The sequence below is a fragment of the Caenorhabditis remanei genome, chromosome IV (assembly GCF_010183535.1).
Source record: "Caenorhabditis remanei strain PX506 chromosome IV, whole genome shotgun sequence".
NCBI classification, from domain to species: Eukaryota; Metazoa; Nematoda; class Chromadorea; order Rhabditida; family Rhabditidae; genus Caenorhabditis; species Caenorhabditis remanei.
In genome coordinates this window covers 19,361,217-19,380,651 of record NC_071331.1, presented here as the reverse complement: position 1 = coordinate 19,380,651, position 19,435 = coordinate 19,361,217, and the positions used below count along the sequence as shown (strand labels likewise).

The 19,435-nt window shown below is 36.6% G+C and overlaps 3 protein-coding genes across 3 annotated transcripts; all 3 read right to left on the bottom strand.

The window, feature by feature from the left end:
• Nucleotides 1-17: 17 nt before the first annotated feature.
• Nucleotides 18-2,930, bottom strand: GCK72_015248 (uncharacterized protein; the record flags this gene model as incomplete). The annotated part of the gene is made up of 8 exons (XM_003093483.2): nucleotides 18-453; nucleotides 529-1,170; nucleotides 1,224-1,509; nucleotides 1,865-2,022; nucleotides 2,081-2,346; nucleotides 2,393-2,514; nucleotides 2,565-2,822; nucleotides 2,870-2,930. The coding sequence occupies 8 exons, from the start codon at nucleotides 2,928-2,930 to the stop codon at nucleotides 18-20; spliced, it is 2,229 nt and encodes a 742-aa protein (XP_003093531.2).
• A 502-nt stretch (nucleotides 2,931-3,432) lies between these two features.
• Nucleotides 3,433-6,556, bottom strand: GCK72_015247 (uncharacterized protein; the record flags this gene model as incomplete). The annotated part of the gene is made up of 8 exons (XM_003093492.2): nucleotides 3,433-3,868; nucleotides 4,164-4,808; nucleotides 4,997-5,282; nucleotides 5,469-5,626; nucleotides 5,685-5,950; nucleotides 6,012-6,133; nucleotides 6,184-6,441; nucleotides 6,496-6,556. 8 exons carry the CDS (start codon nucleotides 6,554-6,556, stop codon nucleotides 3,433-3,435), a joined length of 2,232 nt encoding a protein of 743 aa, XP_003093540.2.
• Nucleotides 6,557-8,206: 1,650 nt separating this feature from the next.
• GCK72_015246 (uncharacterized protein) lies at nucleotides 8,207-9,677 on the bottom strand (the record flags this gene model as incomplete). Its single annotated transcript, XM_003093485.2, has 3 exons — nucleotides 8,207-8,488; nucleotides 8,586-9,067; nucleotides 9,542-9,677. The coding sequence occupies 3 exons, from the start codon at nucleotides 9,675-9,677 to the stop codon at nucleotides 8,207-8,209; spliced, it is 900 nt and encodes a 299-aa protein (XP_003093533.2).
• Nucleotides 9,678-19,435: the final 9,758 nt, after the last annotated feature.

Below are 19,435 nucleotides of genomic sequence, written 5' to 3'. Positions count from 1 at the left end.
CAAAAATGTTACAGTAATCAATACAACAGTCTCAAAACCTCTAATCTCAACTTCATCACCCCTTTTTCTTTACTCTGAATTCGTTGAACGGCAGATAATAATCCCGAATCCTTGAATATTTCCACTAAATCTATATCTCGTTCCAACATGGCCTTCATCGTCAATAGCGCCCACATCACTGGTCCGTCATATTTCGAGTTTTTAATTGTCTCCATTAAAACTACACCAGATGAATAGAAATCAAGGTTTACAGAAATGTGAGATGTTTGAATCTGCTGACAAGCTTTTACCATTTCAGTATTTTCAATTTTCCACTTGTAATACTTTTTCTTGTTTTTATTTGGAAGGCACATTAGACATGATAGGATTGTCATGGAGCAGTACGCTTTATCAGTAGCCAAGTATGTTCCAGTGGAAGCGTTCAAGTACTTGTAGTACCCTTTTAGTTGGTTTCTAAAAATAAATTGAATTAGAAGAGTTTTTCGCAACTACAGTAGTAAAACTCCAAAATAGTTATGATAAACTTACCTTAGAAACAGCCACGCCCCCAACCGAAAATATCTTCCCCATTTTTCCTTGAAATCCTCAACTCTAGTCAAGTTCACCAAAATTTTGAGAGCTTTCACTTTCTCCGGCCATTCAGTCCATTTGAAGTCACTTAAATGAACCAACAATGGGATTGCATGAATCTTTTTCACTTTCTTATTGATAAAATATCGTCCAGTTTCGTCATTGTCGTTTGTCACGGTATAAATTAAATCCAGTATAAAATTGACATTTTTCCGATGCTGCTCCATAAATACTTTTGATTCCGTGTTACATAAATGTAGGAAATCTAATAATGAATCCAATAGATCAGTTCTTCGATACAGTATCTTCAAATCTACCAAATCCAATTTCTCCATCAAATTTTCCAAAATATAAAATTGTTTTGTGGGAATACTGGGACTGAATTTCGAAGCAAGGAAGTCAACAGTATACCAACACAACTTTTTGATTTTCAGTTGTGGAAAATTGAGATTTTGATGAATGATATGCAAACTTCTGGTGTATGCAACTTCTAATATCTCTGTATCGTAGGTCAATGTTCTAGATTTAGTTCCCGATTCAACGAGTTGGTCAATCATTAATGAAATCTCCATAGGTCCCAACAGTTTTATGTTTTGTTCTCTGAAAAAACAATATCGTTTTAAGAATTGTCTTCTTATTTGTAAATAACTCACTTTGTAATTTCCATGAGACATCTGACTCCATCATGAAAAACATGTGCTTTCCAACAGGATGATTTCATCGCCAAGCAGACAACTTTCAAAAAGTCTCTGAGTACTTGATGATCTTTATTTTTATTCCATTCCAGTAGATACGTTTCACGAATCAGACATAACATCCAGCCAATGAAACCATCTCGTTTTATAGAAATATAGTGTTGAAATCCTTCAATCATGAGTTGAGGAGTCGAACTATTGATTAGTTTTATTCCAGGAATAGTGGAGAAGTCGAGGATACTATCTGTAATGATATTGGTCATGGGATATAGTTTCATTACATTCATGGACGTGCGGAACGGAAATCGGAAATTCCAAAATTTGGAAAAATTCCTATTTTCGAGAAATTTTTTCGGAAAAACGTTGGCTCCGAAATTTCCGAAATTTCAAATCTTTTCGTAATGATTTAAAAAAATTTGTGCTTAATCGAAAGAAATTGCTGCAAAACCTACGTCACATCTGTGTCTAAATTTACAAAACGTTCTGTTTTTACTGCATATTTATTGATTTTGACTATGAAAAAAGCGAAACACTGATTTTCCGAAATTTCCGAAATTTTTAGTTCCGCACATCCCTGATTACATTTCTCTATCACTCACCAAATGTCACAATGGTTCTCAACTTCTTATGAGTACTCATTAGCACCTCCACCATCGACTTATCAATATCAGTCCCATTACAATCCAAGAATTCCAATTCTTCCAAAACTTTTCCACACTTCATGTAGTTCCACATGACACTTGCTCCTTCGTTCCGACTGCAACAGAAAAATTAATTGCTGATTATACATAATCATAATTGAGTCCAAAACTTACTTGGATTTTGCGAAATCCAGCATTCTCAACTTTTTACATCCAAAAACGTCGTCCAAGTCTTCTGGAGTCGCTAAATTTAAATCTCGGACAATCAAAACTTCCAGATTTTTCAGATTAGAAATTCCATTAAGATTCGTGACGGCACAGGAACTGATATCCAAAGTTTTTAGTTTCGGAAACGATTTGCAAAGATTCAAAAATTCTTGTTGTCCAATTTCTATTCCAGAGATATTGAGAGTTTCCAGATTCGGCAACCTCGGTCCAATCTAAAATTGAAAAAGAAATTTCTATGAACTCGTATAGAACACTAACCACTTCCGTCCAGCCACTTTGATATTTGTTTTGCATTCTCAATGTTAATAATTTCAAATTTTCCCTTGAGTAATACGTCAAAGAGTCTTCCAAAACTGACACAACGTCAATATGATCATTTTCTGTAAATTCAAAATACAATTGATTTGAATTAAAAATACTAAAAACTAACCATCCTTATACTTCTTTCCGAAATCATCAAAATCCAAGAATCCAATCATTAAATGATCCAAAATGTGACTTCTAAACATTTCCATCGTATTCCTATTCAATTTATGATACATATGATTAATTTTAGTTAACTTTAGCTTCATTTGAAACTGCGTAATTATATTTTCGTTTGGAATTTCTTTCGAATTGTTTTTAACCGAATGATATATTTGGTTACTCAAATTGTGACTCAATTTGTAGTCTACATTGTCGTATGTACCTGGAAAATAGATGAAAGGGAATTAGAATATACAATTTTTTTCTCACCGCTACAAATGTAATCAACAACTGATTGCAGTGTTAATTCTGACAAAGCAGGAATTTCCATTTTTTAAGAAAGAAAAAGACAACGTAGAAACCGTGTCTACTGTCCACTGCTACTCAAATCAATATTTGGGAGGAGGTCACTGCCACGTCATCTGTGTGTGTGCACAGGGTTTCTGCACATAACGACTTATCGGTCCCATCTGCCCTTTGTATATATTAGCAGTCCATTCCTCTTACAACTACGCCCCACCGCAAACGAGACAGTTTTTGGGCCCATTTTCGTCATTTTTTAAATAATAATTCACAGAACAACTTTTGAAAATAGCAAAAATATGTCAAAAACTGTAAAAATCTGAGTCTCTCTGCGTCTCAAATGCTCGGCTAATATGTTTGTGCAAATAATTATCGCTGGGATTTATAGAAAAGTTGTTTTGAACACTGAATAAAAACGAGTGTTTTTTTTTGAAAACTTTAATAATTTTTTAATTATTATACTTAATTCCAAACAAAAATGAACAACCGAATGAACAAACAATGAGATCAACACATAAGTGTAACAGTAATCAATACAACAGTCTCAAAACCTCTAATTTCAACTTCATCACACCTTTTTCTTCACTTCGAACTCTTTGAACGACAGATAATAATCCAGAATCCTTAAATATTTCCACTAAATCTATATCTCGTTCCAACATTGCCTTCATTGTCAATAGCGCCCACATCACTGGTCCGTCATACTTTGATTTCTTCAATGTGTCATGTAGAATTGAGCAAGACAAATAAAACTCGAGGTCCATGGAAATGTGAGCTGTTTGAATCTTCTGACAAGCTTTCACCATTTCAGTATTTTCAATTTTCCACTTGTAATATTTCTTCTTGTTTTTATTTGGAAGGCACATGAGACATGATAGGATCGTCATGGAGCAGTACGCTTTATCAGTAGCCAAGTAGGTTCCAATGGAAGTGTACAAGTATTTATAGTATCCTTTCAGTTGGTTTCTGAAAATAAAATATGTATATCAATCAAACTGGAATGTTTCCACTTCAAACTCAATATTATGAACTCATAAATATACAAAATGTAGATCTTAGCCAGTTCTATTTGTGCGACTTACTAAGGGTCGGATATCGGATCGTCAATGTACCGCGGGTCGGGCTAGAATGGCTTTTTCCGTTGTATGTCATAGACATAGAACTCGCCGAGATCTACATTTTGGTATATTTTTAAGCTCATAATATTGCGCTTTAAGAAAGCTATGCGCCGGCCCGGTTTGCAAGTATGCAAAAAACTAACCTCAAAAACTTAGAATTCATTCGAAGATACCTTCCCCACCGCTTCATAAACTTCTCCACTCTTGTCAGATTTACCAAAATTTCAAAAACTTTGATTTGCTCAGGCCATCTATTCCATTTAATATCACTTAACTGTATCATCAATGGGATTGCATGAATCTTTTGCACTTTCTTATTGATAAAATGGTGTGCAGTCTCATCATTGACTTTTGTCATACTATAAATCACTTCCAGTACAATATTGATACTTTCCCGATGTTCCTCCATGAAAACTTGCGATTCCGTGTTACATATACGAAGGAAATCTAATAATGAATCCAGTAGATCCGTTCGCTGACACAGTTTCTTTGCATCTTCCGTATCAAATCTAGCGAGCATATGCCACAAAATATTCAGTTGTTTCGTTGGGATACTAGGAGCGAATTCTGAAGCAAGGAAATCTACAGTATACCAACACAACTTTTGGATTTTCAGCAGTGGCGAATAGAGAATTTGTGGCTGATGAAACAGATTCCAACTGCAGGAATATGCGGCATTCAATTTCTCGACATCATAGGTCAACGTTCTTGATTTAGTGCCAGACTCAATTAATTGATCAATCAACATTGAGATCTCCATAGGACCCAACCCTTTTATATTTCCTTCCCTGAAATTAATCCCGAATAATTTTAACCCATTTATTTTCTTTCAACTCGGCACAGTTCTTACAACTGCGCTCCACCGAAATTCCTTTGAAAAATGTCTCTTTTTCTCTGAGTCCCTCAATTTCGCACACTATTTTCTTCGGTTCCGGTAGCGTGAGGTTGTAATAAATGTGTCGTACTAATAACTCACTTTGTGATCTCCAATAGACATTTGACACCTTCATAGAAAACACACGGATCCCAACAGAAATTTTTCATCGCAGAACAAATGACTCTCACAAAATCTCTGAGAACTTGCTGGTCTCCATCCTCAGTCCATTGTACTAAATATGTTTTACGAAACAAACTCAACATCCAGCTGATGAATGGATTTCTGTTGACTGCGATGTAGTAATGAAGAGATTTTATCATGAGTTGAGGAGTCGAACTGTTGAGAAGTTCTATTCCGGGGATAGTGGAGAAGTCGAGGATACTGTCTGAAATAATGAAGGTGACTATTGACATTGACATCGTAGATATAGTTTATAAGTCAGGCACTGTTATTCAAACTATGTTCACAATTCGGAGCAAGCGATAGAGGTGCGAGGCGTAATTGTGCGACGGAGCGCGTTTCCGCGACCTTACGCCTCGCACTGTGTATGTAGATATCCCCTCTCACTTACCCAATGTCACAATGGTTCTCAATTTCTTATGAGTACTCATCAACACCTCCACCATTGACTTATCAATATCAGTCCCATTGCAATCCAAGAACTCCAATTCTTCCAAAACTTTTCCGCACTTCATGTAGTTCCACATGACACTTGCTCCTTCGTTCCGACTGCAACAGAAAAATTAATTGCTGATTATACATAATCATAATTGTGTCCAAAACTTACTTGGATTTTGCAAAATCCAGCATTCTCAACTTCTTACATTCAAACAAGTCATCCATGTCTTCTGGAGTCGCTAAATTCAAACCTCTGATAATCAAAACTTCCAGATTTTTCAGATTTGAAATTCCATTAAGATTCGTGACGGCACAGAAACTGATATCCAATGTCTTTAGCTTGGGAAACGATTTGCAAAGATTCGGGAGTTCTTGTCCTGTGAGTTTAATTCCAGTGATATTGAGAGTTTCCAGATTTGGTAACATCTCACCAACCTGAAACAGAACACTTTTTTGAAAAAAAAACAAAAAAAAATTTAATAAAATATTCACTAACCACTTCCGCCCAGCCACTCTGATAATTTAATTGCACTCTGATTGTTAATAATTTTAGATTCCTCCTGCAATAATAGGTCATGGAGTCTTCCAAAACAGATACAATGTCGACAAGATCATTTTCTGAAATTTCCAAATTTAATTGATTGTAATTAAAAATACTAAAAACTAACCATCTTTATACTTCCTTCCGAAATCATCAAAATCTAGGAATCCTATCATTAAATGATCCAATATGTGGCTTCTAAACATTTCCATCGTATTCCTATTCAATTTATGATACATATGATTAATTTTAGTTAATTGCAGCTTGTTTTTAATTTGCTTAATGATATTTTTGTTCGGAGCTTCTTTCGCTTTGTTTATAACCGAATGATATATTTGGTTACTCAAATTGGGACTTAGTTTGTAGTCTACATTGTCGTATATACCTGGAAAATAGATGAAAAGGGATTGGAAAATAGAAAATACAAAAAATTTCTTACCATTACAAATATAATCAACAACTGATTGTAAACTCAATTCGGATAAACGAGCAATTTCCATTATTAAATTATAAAATCGATGTTATTGAATAGTAGGGAGGAGAGTCAATGACACGTCATACGCACACACATCCAAATACAGAATGGAAGAATAGGACTTATCGGTCTCGTACCATCTGTCATTTTATTAGAGTGTCAATTGCCTAGGGGTTCTGGGAAGTGGCGGGAAAATGCAGGATACTGTCTCATTATTAAATCACGGGTATGGAGGTAAATTCTGAAATTAAACGCGCTTCACTAGACTGAAAGGGAAATTCCAAATTAAATTTTTTCAATTTGTTGTTTCGTTGTGGCAGTTTGATACGCAGCTTAATCGACAACTTTTTGAGTTGATTTGTGTCAGTTTTTCGCATGTCGCGTATCTTTTTAAGAGTAATTCTATTCAAAAGTTAAGTAAAATCTTAAAATAAACAATTTATTTTGAATTTCGCGCTCAAATTTTCGTTGATTTCAGCGGAGCGATTTTAGTACTCACCCCCAGAACTGTGTTAAACCAGGCATACAACATTCTATTTCCAAAACTACGGTAAATACGATAGACATCCTTTAAGAGAAAATTTCAATTTACTGTGAAACATAAGCTTTTTCATTTACTGTGAAGCAGAGCTGTGCGGAAGTAAAATTTTTCAAAAGGGAAGAAGGAAGAAGGAAGAAAAAAGTGAAAAAAGCCCGGAAGAAGGAAGAAGGAAGGAAGAAGGAAGTTGGGTTCCGAACCGGGAAATCGGAAGTTTATTTTGAAAATGACAAATTTGAGGAAACTTTTTTCTAGTCATCTCTGAAAACGAATTTTGATGTTGTTTCACACAAAATTCCGTCAAAAACCACCAAAATTCCGCCAAAATTCCGTCGAAAATTACAAAATTTTAGTAAACTTTTTAACGGAAGAAGGAACAAGGAAGAAGGAAATAAAATTTTTGAAAAGGAAGAAGGAAGAAGGAAGAAGGAAGTGAAAAAAGGCCCGGAAGAAGGAAGTCGAAGGAAGGAATTCCGCACAGCTCCGCTGTGAAGTGCTCCATCTGTTTCAAATTCAGAAATTTTAATCAACTTTTGAAAAAAAGGTCTGGCGCGCGTTGAACTTGTTTTTCTTTAGAACATGATAACATTTTTCTTGAAAGTTGAAAACTTTTTTGGAATAGCCTATTCAGTGTGAATATAGTGTGAATATAGATTATGTCTGTCCGGGTGTCCGAATGTTTGAAAAACGCGTCTAAGGCGCGCCAGTTCGGATTTTTCTGGGAAGAGAGACGCAGAGAAGCTAGAGTGTCTAACTGTCTGCGTCTCACTTGTGGTTTTAGAGAGAAACACAGAGAGCTCAGCGTCTTGGAAAATGGAGAAAAATGAATGGTGGCCGAGGTTTGAAAAAGTTAGGCCAGCAGCGAGAGAGATATATGGGGGAAGTAATTTGTGTATGTAAAATTTTCCAAATATATCTTTATTGATTGATCCAAATCTGTAGAGAAAAAAGAAAAGAGAGAAGAAGGAAGAGATCTAACGATCTAAGTCATTGTACTGTTTTTGTTTCAGAGAAGGAAAAAATTGATGAGAAATGGAGAATATAAAAGATTTTCTACAGACATCGAGAAAAAGCAGATAAGGAGAGATCTAAAGAATTCATTGTAATGTTTCAGTTACAAAGAAGGAAAAGAGGGAATTATGCGACAAAGACTTTCTCTGGAACTCCAAGGTCTCCAGAAGCCTCATCGACGTACTTCTCTTTGATCAAATCGTCCTCTGGAGCCCCATCGATCTCATCCATTGTCATTGTCTTCTGAAGTTTTCTCTTCATCTCCTCCTCGTTTAATTCCTTCTGACTCTGGTAGAACTCCTCTCCAAACTGCTTGAACACGTCCGCAGTGAACGGTTTTCCGCGGATGTATGGAGCCACTCGCTCGTAGAATTCGAGAAGTCTAGGTTGGATTGGAAGAGGGGCGTGCTGGAAGAAAGCTTTCTCACAATTATAAAATGCGTCACCACTCTCATGGAAACCTTCCTAATCATGCTCTACGTCACTGTTCCCCTTGACAACTCACTCTTCTCTCTCTTGGCCTTGCTGCTTTTCCACCCGTCTCTTCCGTCTCTCCTTCTTTTTTCTGACTAGTCTCCAGAACATGTCTTCTGAATGCTCCCAATGAGTCATGCTTCATCTCCCACATGATACCATCATTCAACAAGTCCTGAGTGACTTCAATCGTCGGGAGCATATCAATCTCAGCGAGTTCCATGATTTGCTCCGGACGGAACTTCTTCTGGATCGCCTTGATGTAGTACAAAGCGGCAGTTGCTCCGCCACCACCTGGGATGAATCTCTTCTTGCCCTTCAGATGATCATATTTCTCCGTGGTGCTGGCTGCTCCCAATTTCATCTGGATCTTCTTGAGATGTTGAGCCATTCCTCGAGGATCTTTCTCCCAGTTCTCATGGGCGGCGATCTCCGCTGCGATTTGGTCGCAGACGAGTTGAACAGCCATCGGGCAGGTGTCAATGGTAGACTCACCGAAGATGCGCCAGAGCTCTGAAAATCTGTCAATCTACAGACTGTTTTTTTCACTTAAAGGAGGACTGAAGTCAGATTTTTTATTTCAGATTATGATACTACTGAAAATTCTAAGAAAGTTTCATTATTGAAGAATATGCTAAAAATCGCTCTGAACGCCACAGTTCCCGTGCTCCTGACTCAAAAGGAGCCTTCGTGGAAGAGTTTTCCCACACGAGTATTTTCCACCGTGTAGTCCTCTCGGACAAAATTATTTCTCAATTCCTCGTTTCCACGCTTTTTTCAACAAAATTTCTTGTTTTTTCAATTTATATAGCAAAAAAAAGCGAAGAAACGAGGAATTGAGAAATAATTTTGTCCGAGAGGAGTACACGCTGAAAAAAATCAAGTCCCCGTTAAGGCTGTTTCAAAATGATACGTTATACTTCCCTGAAGACACTACATAAGTTCTCCATCTTCATGCACTCAATTAATACCTAATTTCCAACTCACCAAAATATTGTTCCGGTTGGAATCTCCATACGTTTCTCTCCTTCAAATACTTGTCCACCTCATTGAACGTCTTCGGATTCTTACGGAACACGTTGAGGAATGCGTTGAGAATACGACGAATCGTGACAAACTTCATTCTGGAATATTTGTTCTTTCTTTTCATAATCCAAAACGTGGGAACAAAAATCAAAGAAATGAGAACGAAAAACAAGAAGTCAGAAGGCAAAATGTAGTCTTTTGGAAGCGGTGATCATGTGAGCTCTCATAGCTCTCATAGCAGGAATGAGCCCCGCTTCTCGGAAAAGCTATGTGGGCGGAGCTTAATTGGCTCCACCTCCTTCTACTCCTCTTACATCTATTTCTAAAATGATGGATGAAAACAGGAGATTGGAAAGAAAAGGAGAGAGAGAGAGAGCTTAATTAAAGGCTGACTCTTCGTGTTGAACAAGATTTATTTTGGGGTTTTTTTGGAATGAAAGTACACATTAATCTTATGACTATGAGTCAGGAGAAGCTCAAGGAAGGAAACAATAAAAATAAAAGAAATATAAAAGTGGAAAAATGAAAATTTTGCGAGTTGCTTTGAAAATTGCTGTATGAAAAATGGCTCACATTATCAATTGATAGATAACATTACTATATATAATAATAAATATGAAACGGAAATTATATGTTTAGGCAGTATTACGGTTGTGCGATCGAGCCGTAAACAAATCTGATTTCCATAGGAAATATTAGCTTGGCACAGTTCTTACAACTGCGCTCCATCAGAATGCCGTTAAGGATATCTCTTTTTCTCTGAGTCTCTCATTATCGCACAGTACAACTTTTCCGGATGACTATGACAAAAAAAAGTAAAAACCGGAACTTTTACAATTTCACAAAATCACATGACAGAATCATTTAATTCTTGTGTCTCATAAAATGAAATGAAATGAGCTCCGCCAACGCTTTCATTTATTCGAAAAGCAAAGGGTAAATAGTCTAATTAAAGAGTAACTCGTCATGTTGGACAAAGTTGATTTTTGAGATTTAAAACGTATGATTTTTATGAGTAAGGTTGTAAATGAAAAGTGACGTTGACAAGAGAATTGAATGTTAAAAACATTTTTGACTAGGGAGAACATAAGATACAAAATTATTGTATGTCGTAGAGAGTCTCAACAGGTGTGGAAGGGAAAAATAAAAGTTATAGCTAAATAAACAGGAACGGATAATAATTAATCAATTACCTCTGATATTGGAAACAGAAAATATTTTCCGCTTTCCGCCCAAAAATGTTCCATTCCGCCTTCCGTCATTTCAAAAACCACATTTCGCTCAACTCTGAATCGGATGAAACAATTAAAATGATACAGAGCAAGAGATTAGACATAACTTCTCTTTTGAAAATGTTTTTAAATGCTATTAGCTCGGCACAGTTCTTACAACTGTGCTCCACCGAAATCCCATGACAAATGTCATTTTTTCTCTGAGTCTCTCATTTTGCACTCAATTTTCTATGGTTTCGGTAGAGCGCAATTGTAAGACGCGTGTCGTGCTAATACAAGTAATTCCGTTGTTTTGTCAATTTTTACCGTTTCAAAACAATTTGATAACCCATCTCCTTTTAATATCTCCATTTAAGTCTCACTCTCACAACAACAAAAAACCAGGAAGCACCTCCTTCTACTCCTGTTCCATTTATTCTCAAAGTGATAAATGGAAACAGGAGATTGGAGGAAAAAGAGTTTAATTAAAGGCTGACTCTTCGTGTTGAACAAGATTTATATTTGGGGTTTTTTGGAATGAAAGTACACATCAATCTTATGACTATGAGTCAGGAGAAGCTGGAGGAAGGTGAACATTTGGAAAATAGAGAAATATAAAAGTGGAAAAAGTGAACGTTTTTGAACATTGCGGAAGAATACAAAGAATGAAATCAATTGATAGATAACGCCACTTTATATCATAAGAAATCTGAAACAGTCAGCGTTCTGAATTTTGTCCAAAACTTCAACCGTGCAGAAAAAAGAGGAATTTGAAGTCGTGTAACTTTAAAAAATCTTGTTGTTGAAAACTAACAAGTTGCACACCTAAAACATCTTAAAATGTGAGAATAAGTTGGAAAAACCATGAAACAGTCTTTTAGTCGGAAGTGTAGAAATTGAAAGACAACGATAGAAAGCGTATACACCAACTTGCTATTAATCCAACCTCTAACAAATAACGTATTAATTTTATCGTGAAACAGAAAAAAATATCAGAAACTTGAAACTATTTCACTAACTGATTCACAGCTTAAACGATTTGCAATTCCGAGTTCAATATGCAGAGTTACCTCCAACGCTTTCCTTTTATTTTTCCAGTTCTTTTCTCTCTTCATCAGAGAGAATGTGTTACCGTATTTCCTCTAATAGAAATCTCTTTCAATAGAACATAAAAGATAGTGCGATAAGGCTTGTTTCTACAAACTTTCACATTTTACACAAAGCGATGTGATGTAATGTTGCTATATCGCACCTCTTTTTTCTACGCTCTACCGAAATTACATTTTTTGAGCGAATTCAAGTAGTCAGCATGTCCAGATTCTCAGAAATGAGTGAAAATAAGTCCACCAAAACATTCTTGTGAATTGATGAATGGGAATAGAAGAAATGAACAAGAGCAGTGTAATTAATGGGTGACACTTCATGTTCAACAAGATTTATTCTGTTTCTGAGAGTACACATCAATCTCCGGAGCCAGGATTCTCATTGGATGTGGTTTTCTATGAATTTAGGGATTGAAAAATGAAAAAAAGCAAGACTATGACATCACTCATCTCGAACAACCTTTTTCGGTCTCATCATTTGAGAAAATAACTTTCAGACACAGAAAATGAGAATGACAATTATGAATACCTTATGACATTTTTACTTGTCATCATAGTCGGAAAGCTTGAAAATGTCGTAGTCTGATTCATGTTTAGACTAACGAATGTTGATTAAAATAGTTTAATAGAAAATTTAATATTTGAAAAAATATTAACTTTTGAAACAGAGAACTATTCGAATTATTTAAAAAAAAACATACATATTTAAAATCTGTCTAAAAATAGCTTTGACGACGTGTGTTCTACAATCGTACTACAAAATAATTGACATTGAATTCTCAACCAAAAGTTTTATGACTTTTCTCGTCCCTTTTCCTCTCCAAAAACAGAAAAAAGGTCCAATTCAATCTCATCCGCACCAAACGGAAATGAGAGCAATTTGGTGGATATTATGACCTACATTCTTCCTTTTTGGCGGGGAACAGGGATGGGGGATTCTGTGAAGATGAACAGAAAAAGATTCATGTTTCACAAAAGACATTTAAGCATTATTATATTCCATCAATTTGTGTGAAATTCAAGCGTTAGTTAACCATTCAAGAATTTGAGAGAGCTAAAGTATTCGAGATGCATCACATCATGGAATATATTTTTTATGAAACAGAAGAAATATGTATTCCTGTTTCAAGATCCTACTTGTCTTCTGATATTGAATAACCAATTGTTAATTTGATTCAAACAAAACAGTATTCACTGCTTAACGATAGAAATAAAATGTTCGATTGAATGACCTCTCTATTAAAGAGAATACTGTACCAAATTCACTCTGATGGAGAGAAAATAACTAGAAAAATATAAGAGGGTTCAGTTATATTAGAATACGGTGTAATGCCCTTTGAATTTCGAAACGTTATAGCTGTGGATTAGTTAGTGGAATAGCATCAAGTTCCCGATTTTTTTTGTTTCACTATAAAAATACTTTCTTTGTTAGAGACGTAATTGATTTTCCCTGCGGTTTCCCTGCGGTTTCGCTTCTTCGTTTAGTTTTTCACTTTTGGCTGAAAAAAAAACAAAATATATAAACAAAATATATGAAGGAAGAGGGTGCTATCTTTGGCCCCTCTTTCATGGTATATTGAGGGTGAATTCTATTAGAGGGAATACGGTACCACATTCAATCTGATTAGAGAAAATAATTGGAAAAATAGAAGAGCATGCACTTCTATTTGATGTAATACGGTATAATGCCGTGTGATTTGAGAAACTTTATAGCTATGGATGTACTTGTGAAATAGTTTAAATTTCCAAATTATTTCGGTTTCACGATAAAATCAATACTTTGAGGTAAGATTAATTTCTTTGGTTGTCGACGTTTTCTATTATATATTTTCATTCATATTTTTCTCACTTCCGGCTATGAGAACAACTAGATTTTATGAAGTTACACAATTTACGTGCTCGTTCTTTTCTCTTTTCTCAACTAATTTTGTTCCCACTTCGAATTCCTTTCTCAAAAACCTGACTCATAGTCATGATACTGATGTGCACTTTAATTTCAAAAAACCCCAAAGTAAATCTTGTTCAACACGAAGAGTCAGCCTTTAATTAAGCTTTTTCTCTCCTTTTCTTGCCAATATCCTGTTTCCATCCTTCATATTGAGAATGAGGTTTGCCTGTTTTTTGTTGTTGTGAAAGTGAGAAATACTTGGAGTAAAGAGGATAAGAGGAGATGGATTATCAAGTTTATCGAATTGTTTTGTACGGTAAAAATTGACAAGACAACGGAATCACTTGCAGAATTTCAAAAAGATGTTCAACAGGGAAGTTGTGTCCAATTGCTTACTTTTCTATTGTTTCATCCAATCGTTTATAAATCTTGGACATCTTTTAAAACAGGAACATATTTTCTATTTCCAATACCAGAGGTAATTGATTCATTCTTATCCGTTCCTGTTTTGCTTATCAATGTTTTTCCCTTCCATACCAATACGACATACAATAATTTTGTATCTTATGTTCAAAAATCATTTTAACATCCAATAGTCCTGTCAACGTCACTATTCATTTACAATCTTTGTCTTAGAAATCATACTTTTGAAATCTCAAGAATCAACTTTGTCCAACATGACGAATTACTCTTTAATTAGACTATTCACCCTTCGCATTCCGAATAAATGAAAGCGTTGGCGGAGCTCATTTCACTTCCTTCTAGGAGACATGAATTAGATGATTTTGTCATGTGATTTTGTGAAACAACGATGCAAAAGTTCCGGTTCTGATATTTTAGATATCCGGAGATGTTGTACTTATCGACGTCTAGCATTTCATGAGAGCTAATGAGACATTTCAGCATTACTTTCTCACGGTAGGGGTTGAAAACACGACGAACAAAAGTTCTCAGGATTCAGCAACTCCACAATTAAAATATGAAAATGTACTGTTTCAAAAGTTCTGGAAATAAATATAAAGTTATCTGTCTATAAAGGATCGTTCTAAAGCGGGTTAATTACAAAGTAATATTTTAAAAGGAGATGCACAATTCTTAATTTAAAACCACCTATTAGCTCACCACAGTTCTTACAACTGCGCTCCACCGAAATGACCTTGAAAAATGTCTCTTCTTCTTTGAGTCTCTCAATTTCGCACACAATTTTCTTCGGTTTCGGTAGAGCGCGGTTGTAAAAAGCGTGTCGTGCTAATATATGTTGAAAACAATAATTAAGAAGATGAATCCGAGTGAAAAGATTAAATCTAGTGTTTTTACTGTTTCAGCAGCATAACTATAACATATGTGAATTAGCAGAACCCGTTTGATCGGCCGAAACATATAATTTCAGTTCCAAGATTTTTCAGTCGAAAAAACTTATTGGTATGTTGTGACCGTAATTTATCCAATCTGGAATCCATGAAAACTGAATCACGGTTGTTTTCTTGTGCTTCAGTGAAAAGAGCTAATCAAAAAGTATTGAATTAAGATACAAAATCTCTGTTTCATGTTGTGCGAAATATAAATTTTATATGAAATATATTATCGGAATAAAAAAGTTCCGACAATTTTTTTCGATGCACGAGAAATGCGCCTTGAGATTTCGGCGCCGCCCACTTTTCACTTTTCATTTCTGCAACCTGGGCGCGAGATTTTCGCAATTCAGCGCACGAGGTTGGTTTGCTGTCGACAGACTATTTTTTAATGATTTTATTCGCGAAAAATGTACTTTTTCACCAAATTTTCTGATTTTTTCAAAGAAATATCACTCAAAAACGCAATATTGACAAGGTGTGAATGTGATTTATACGAATTTATATCATTTTGTGTTTGTATCGTTTGATTTTCGCCGTGTCTCTTCCCGTTTCACATTTTTTTCCATTTATTCCATGATTTTCGTTTTATTTCAGGTTCATAACTCCTCACAATCATCGTCCGAACACTCGATAACCATGGATTCGTTGTTTTTGTGTTAGTTTGTCGCGTAACTATTGTTTTCTCTCCGCCCATGTTTATTTTCAGAACCTCCAATGCATTCCGACCCCTGCCGGACTATTCTCCACCTTCACTGAATTCGACGTCTTCGAAAAATATCGTGTTGTTAGGTTAGTTGAAGAAGCAACTATTGGTTTTTCTCTCCGCCAATAATTTTCAGGTGCCCGATGCGAAGCGACAGTGGAGGCAAACCGAAAAGGAAAGAGGCAACAAATTCAATACGAAAGAAGAAGAAATGGAAGAGGAAAAAGAGACGAAAGGAGAAATGAAGAAGGAAAACGAGAGGAAGGCCAGAAGAAGCAAAGAAGATAAGACTTCAAAATGAAAAGCGAAGAGGAAAAAGAGAAGAACAAAGAAGGAGGAAACAAGTTGAAGGAGGCAGCAACGTCTAATCGAAGAGATCATCGTCATCCCAAACATCATTTTCCTCGAGAACTTCATCAAGAATCTCATCATCGCTATCTTCATCATGATCCGAAACGTCATGCTCCTCGAGAACTGCAGCCGAAAACTCATCATCACTGTCTTCATCTTCCGACTCATCGATGCGAATGTTGACGAGACGGCCTTGCTCATCGGTCTCGTAAAGCAGAGTGAAGTCATTGTCTTCCAACATGGTCGACTTTTCGATCATCATCGATCTTGTTTCATCCTCATCTTTCTTCGTTTTGTCAAACAGCGCTTTCGCGTCTTCTGCTTTGAATTCAGTGAGGAATCGAATCGTTCTGCTCTCAACCTGAAAATTTGGTTATTTTCGTTTCAATTCACGTCACAAACGATTGGAATTGCATCATCTCGATTCCCCATGTTCCGGATGTTTTGCTTGGTCTGAGACCACAGAAATTCGATCGGGTTCCAATGACAGTGATAAGGGGGAGTCCGCAAGATTTCCACTCCCCACACTTCATCGGCCCAGGCATCCAATTCAAAAATTGTGAATGCCTGTTTCCCTCCATGTTCTTGAACATATTTCTGCGTCATTTTGAATAACTGTGGTCTCTTCGTCTTCGGTGGAATCGGAACATCGTGTTGGATTAGCCATTGCTCAAGATCTTCTTTCAAAGTAAGAGATGTTGGAGGCTGAAAACGTGCACGTAAGGGTTTTATGATTTTTTTAAAGATATACTTTCACTCGGGTCCTGTTGTGATACGGAGCATTGTCCATAATGAGGACAGGCTTCCGACCGGTTGGCGCGGCAGCTGCAGCCAGAAGTGGAATCACTTTGCGCATGTATTCCTCACACGCGTTACTATTCATATCCTTATGATAGTCTTCGTATTGATCATCCACTTTCTGACCTGAGACGCGAAACTCCACGCTTCCCGGAAGGGTGCCATCCTCAGTAAGAACCGCGAGGACAATCCCTCTTTTTCCTTTGTCTTTCGGTTTCTCCGGACCTGAAACTGGAGCTCCAGGATCCGCCATAGCCATTCTCTTGTACATTGTACCATTGCTATGTTGCCATCCACTGCGAGCTCCCATCCCATCATGTGCCCATGTCTCATCAAATGCCGCAAAGTACGCGTTCTGGTCGTTCCAGTGTTGCTTCCTTGAGAGGTAATACATCCTGGCCGAAATGACGTTTGGACGCGCTTGGATCACCGACATTCGATCCAACTTTTTGAAGCAAAAACCGAGACCAGAGAGAACAACTCTGAAATAGGCAAGCCCAAATCTGTATTGGATAGATGTCTTGGCCCATTTCCAAATGGCTTCAGCAGTCACTTTTTCTTTCCTTTCCCAAAATTTGTGCACTTCTTTAACAATTTTCGATCTTTCCAACAATGTGAGTCTCGAGGCCAGTTTTCTGCTCTTCTCTTTTTTTCCCATGTCCCTAATTCTTCTTCTTCTTTCAGGAATTGGGAGTCCTTTGCAGTAGCGGGATACTGTAGATCGATGGAATCCAGAGAAGGAAGCAGTGGCCTGATTCACGGCGTGAAAAACAGTGTAGACGGAGTCCGATCCCAGCTTCTGATTGATCATTTTGATCATTGAAGAAAGATGGGATACAATCTCTTCTCCACTGTTAGCCAGAATCTTGTTCGTTGTGATTTTGGAAAAATCGGTCGTTTTCAGATTCGCCACAGTTTTGCCGATCCTCAGATAGACTTCATTCATCTGAGAGAACCAAATTATATGTATTTGTCTGTCTTAATCTCCTAACCTTTCTTTCGAAAAAATCATGCGCATTGAAAAGCTCAACATTTTCTGTTTCAGCACACGTTTGGATACCCAAAGTTGATGTCATCTTTTTTTCCCCTGGCTGAACTTGGACACTTGTGAAAGAAGAACAGTCAGTTTGAGTTGACTTCAATTTCATCAAATCATCAAATCTCCCTGGGGTTACTTGAGTTCCTCTACTTTTGTAATGTTTCTTATCAACTCGAGGTTTTGAAACAGTGACGCGACGAGGCGTTGACTTCAGAGTTGCTACAGTTGGAGCAACTGGTTGCGCACCAGGAGATGGAACAGATCGGAGAGAAACACGGACTATCGGAGGTGTATTCGAGACCATCATTCACGTTATATCTTTTTTTACCCTAAAGATGCTTACAGTTACCGAATTATTTGATAAGCAACCTCCAAATGCATAAAACTTTAACTGGCCATACCCAAAAATGTGTCCCAATTCTTCAACAACTTTAATTAAAAGAAAACAACATTTATTGACATTTTACAAAATACATTTACATCGAATACATGAAATATTTCATTTAAAAAATATACATTTTCTTCCTTCATAACTTTCATTATCTTTCTTTCTCCTTTCATCTCTTTTTCCTCTTCACTGTCTCCGTCTTTCATATTCAATTTCTTTCTTCTTTCCTTCTGTCCATCTCTCCTCAATTCCTCTTCCTTCATTCCTTCTGTCTTCTTTTTTTCCTCTTAGCTTCCTTCGTCGCTTCTTTCTTCTCCTTCGTCGCATCGGGCACCTGAAAATTATTGGCGGAGAGAAAAAACAATAGTTGCTTCTTCAACTAACCTAACAACAATCCTTTATCGTTATTTTTCGAAGACGTTGCTGCCTCCTTCTTTGTTCTTCTCTTTTTCCTCTTCGCTTTTCATTTTGAAGTCTTATCTTCTTTGCTTCTTCTGGCCTTCCTCTCGTTTTCCTTCTTCATTTCTCCTTTCGTCTCTTTTTCCTCTTCCATTTCTTCTTCTTTCGTATTGAATTTGTTGCCTCTTTCCTTTTCGGTTTGCCTCCACTGTCGCTTCGCATCGGGCACCTGAAAATTATTGGCGGAGAGAAAAACCAATAGTTGCTTCTTCAACTAACCTAACAACACGATATTTTTCGAAGACGTCGAATTCAGTGAAGGTGGAGAATAGTCCGGCAGGGGTCGGAATGCATTGGAGGTTCTGAAAATAAACATGGGCGGAGAGAAAACAATAGTTACGCGACAAACTAACACAAAAACAACGAATCCATGGTTATCGAGTGTTCGGACGATGATTGTGAGGAGTTATGAACCTGAAATAAAACGAAAATCATGGAATAAATGGAAAAAAATGTGAAACGGGAAGAGACACGGCGAAAATCAAACGATACAAACACAAAATGATATAAATTCGTATAAATCACATTCACACCTTGTCAATATTGCGTTTTTGAGTGAT